Source organism: Arabidopsis lyrata, assembly GCF_000004255.2.
Source record: "Arabidopsis lyrata subsp. lyrata unplaced genomic scaffold ARALYscaffold_5, whole genome shotgun sequence".
Classification (NCBI taxonomy): Eukaryota; Viridiplantae; Streptophyta; class Magnoliopsida; order Brassicales; family Brassicaceae; genus Arabidopsis; species Arabidopsis lyrata.
The window spans coordinates 5,654,315-5,658,019 of NW_003302551.1; the positions used below are offsets into that span (position 1 = coordinate 5,654,315).

General features: G+C 37.3%; 1 protein-coding gene across 2 annotated transcripts; it reads left to right on the forward strand.

The window, feature by feature from the left end:
- The first annotated feature begins 980 nt into the window (after positions 1–980).
- Positions 981–3,156, forward strand: LOC9311574. 2 transcript variants are annotated; one of them, XR_002332114.1, is made up of 3 exons: positions 981–1,167; positions 1,894–2,870; positions 2,953–3,156. XR_002332114.1 is itself a non-coding variant. In XM_021026524.1 (2 exons), exon 2 carries the CDS (start codon positions 1,990–1,992, stop codon positions 2,779–2,781), a length of 792 nt encoding a protein of 263 aa, XP_020882183.1. In that variant the 5' UTR covers positions 981–1,167; positions 1,894–1,989; the 3' UTR covers positions 2,782–3,156. The 2 variants fall into 2 exon arrangements, 1 of the variants encoding a protein (XP_020882183.1); XM_021026524.1 differs by having other exon boundaries at positions 1,894–3,156.
- The last annotated feature ends 549 nt before the right edge of the window (positions 3,157–3,705 follow it).

Sequence of the window (3,705 nt, forward strand, 5' to 3'; positions counted from 1 at the left end):
AATTTGCGTAACCCATGTAATTTGCGTAACCCATGTAATTTGCGTAACCCATGTAATTTGCGTAACCTCAACCAAACGTGATTTAGAATGTAGGGTTTTGATCCGATTAGAGTGTTTTTCAATTTAGGGTTTATGTCTTTTAGGGTTTCGGATTCTAGGTTAAGATGTTTTTGATTTGCGAGTTTAGGATAAGCAATAACAAGCTTTCTAGCAACCTAAACAAGTCAAACAATCGAGCAAACAAAACAATCGGACCAAGCAATCAAAACACTTATTAACCATTCGTTTTAGGGTTTTAAGATTTTAGATTAAGATGTTTTCGATTTGCGAGTTTAGGATAAGCAATAACAAACTTTCTAGAAACCTAAACAAGTCAAGCAATCGAGCAAACAAAACATCGGACCAAGCAATCAAATCGCAAACACTTATCAACCATTCGTTTTAGGGTTTTAGTTGTTTGTTAGGTCCAAATTCGATTAGGGTTCTTTAGCTTTAGGGTTTGTCAAGTTACCTTTCTCCTTTGGGGTTGTATGGACTAGAACCGGGAGCTAAAGACCTCGGTTATCAACTTGTCACGAGCGTATGGTGCTAGGAGGAGATCGCCGATCAAGGAGCAAAGCGAGCGGTCGGCGGTTGGTAGCTTCGGGCGGCGGACGAGCTCGACGACTTTAGATTTAGGGTTTTAGGGTTTTCGTTAAGAGCAAGTCGTGCTGATAACGTGTTATAAAACTTGTTGTTCTATTGATTAATGAATGAGGTTACAACTTATATATATACATAATAAGGAAGACAAATCCCAATTGGACTAGGAAACCCTAAAGCCCAAAGCCCACTAAGACTAACATAAACCGTCATTGGGTGAGTCTTCTAGAAGCTAGACATGAGCCTTCTAGAACATGGACATGGGTCACGGTTATGGAGCCCATCCGTTATGTGGTTTACAACAGTCTACTAAATTTTGATGTCGGTAAAAATCAGAAACGCTTTAGATGGAAAACTTGGGTACACGATTGAAACAACGACGACGTCGTTTTGAATACAAACCCCAAAATAAGTTTTAGGTACTGCCGGAAAATTCGAATCGGAGCATCTTCCTCTTTCACGTACAAACACACTTTGCGAATCCTCTTCACAGAGAGTAATAAACCTCACCGCAGAATCGAATCGGTACGAATCTTTATCTGATTTCGGTTCGGTTATCCTTAACCATTGATTGCTCTCTCCTTTCAATTATCTATCTTCGATCATCTGGGTTCGATTTCTTCGTTAGCTGCTTAATTTTCTGATCGATTATCTCATTTAGTGAATTTTGATTCTAGGGTTTTCTCTTCTCTCCATTAATCTTATATTGGGATCTTCTAAATCGGATAAAGTCATAACCTTTAGTTAGATTCTAGTTCAAAAGTAAAGGAATCGTCTTTATTGCTTAAAATGATCGAGCTTTAGGTCTAATACATGTCAGAGAATTTGAATTCGATCCTGAGCATAAAAATTGAAACTTTCTATATAGAGGTTGCTTAATCATTTGTGCTGCCTTGTTTGCTCAATGTAGCACTAAGTCAGAGTCTTAATAGTGGATACTGAAATAGAATCGGTGTTTCGTTGGGATCTTCATTGAAGGATTGATATATGTTTATTCCCATAACCTTTGAGTAGATTGAGCTCAAAGATAAAAGAGTCGTCTTTAGTACTGAAATGATTGAGCTTTAGGTCTAACACATGTCGAAGCGTTTGAATCCTTGAATTGGTATTGATTCTGTTCATAAAAATTGAATCTTGCTATATCGAGGTTGCTTAATCATTTGTGTTGCGATGGTTGCTCAATGTAGCAGTATTTATTAGTTGATACTGAAATAGAAGGATTAATAAATGTGTTCTCTTTGCTTGTTTTAGTATGAATATCTGGATTAAGCGATGAAGCATCGAGTTTGGTGTTCATGAAGCTCAGAGTTAAGTATTAGCAGAGTTTTGGTGGCGAACAAGGTATTCATGTTATCCATCCCTGATACCAGAATGTGGAATTTAGCATCGAGTTATCTTACGGGAAACATTGGACCGAAAAACGAAATAAGAAGACCAGTTCATGCTCATGCGGAGTGTTCAGATGACGATGTATCTTCTGTAGGCAGTAAAGACGAAGGTCTTGAGTGTCCTATTTGCTGGGAATCATTTAATATAGTTGAAAACGTTCCTTACGTGTTATGGTGTGGACACACGATGTGTAAAAACTGCATTTTAGGACTTCAATGGGCTATTGTGAAATTACCTACTCACCCGGTTCAGCTTCCTCTCTTTATTTCGTGCCCCTGGTGTAACCTATTGTCCTTCCGTCTAGTCTTCAGAGGAACCCTCAGATTTCCTCACAAGAATTACTTTGTGCTCTGGATGGTTGAGAGGATGAATGGCGAAAGACGCAACTCACCCGTTATAGCACAAAACGATGGAAACAATAACCATACAAGGGAAACTCCATCTCCATGTCTCCACAATCGCCATCATTGCAGTCAACCTGAACCATCACGTTCTGTTAATGATCATCGCATTCCCAGGGACAACATACAAACTTCACTGAGGAAGTCTCTGGTTTTCTTTGTCCAGTTGACAGCGAAGTTCCCATTGGTTGTCATATTCTTGCTGATAATACTCTATGCAATACCGACAAGTGCAGCCATATTGGCGATGTACATTCTAGTCACTCTCTTGCTGGCTCTACCGTCGTTTCTCATCCTCTACTTCGCCTATCCTTGTCTTGACTGGCTTGTCCGAGAGATTGTCACATGAACTATCTAAGGAAGCTTTCGGAAACTTCCCATTCCTAATTTGACGACTTTTCTTCAACAACTGAGACCCAAGATCGGTCCGTCCTTCATGTAAGTATAACAATTTCGTAATTACCGTCTACCTTATTGATATATGGATGTAGTTATGGATTGCATTGTTGCTCTATGGAAGCTGGACGCATGTGTTGTAAGGGCTATTGCAGAAACTTATTAGTATTCTACTATTTGAGGATTTGTTTGTGATTGTTTGAGGTTTTGTCTCAATAAGATTTGTGTATATAAAGTTTATGCAATGTTATTAGGAATTGTGTATATATGTAACTAAATTGGTTTTCCATATACATAGTGATTAAAATGGTGTGGTTTTTGTTTAGAATTTTTTATTTGTCCCAATTCCATAGAAGTTGAAACTTGAACTCTATTAAATCCTCTTCATTAAGTCTGAATCCGATAGAAATCTCTAAAAGTTGTTTTAAATTAAAAGGGGCTAATGCAAAACCCAAAATTACCACATCATTTACACAAACAAAATTATTTTTATTCTTGTTCATTCATCATCTTCATATGATCATATCCATATACTTTTCTTCTTCTTCTCTGATTTCTCATTGTCATCGACCTTATCCTCTAACTTTCTATTCTCTTCTCTTTTTATGTTGTCTTCGGAAGCATCAACCATTGATTAAATCCTCTTCATTTTTTTTTTTGCTAAGAATGTAAATATTTCATAAAAATGAAAACATATTAAGTTTACAATCAATGATTTTCAACCTAGAGAAATGGTCCCATGGCAAAAAGATATAACATGAAAGCATAAAGATAACGACAGTATTCGGTTTATCCACTTGACCATAGCAAAGGATACTACGGGAGTTAGATGAAGCAATGACAATTTTGTTGTTCTTCTTTTATGAGTTGCAAAAGG

What these genes read in the sequence shown, in the direction of transcription:
- LOC9311574 (XM_021026524.1), top strand. Translation starts at nt 1,990, where the DNA reads ATGTTATCCATCCCTGATACCAGAATGTGGAATTTAGCATCGAGTTAT.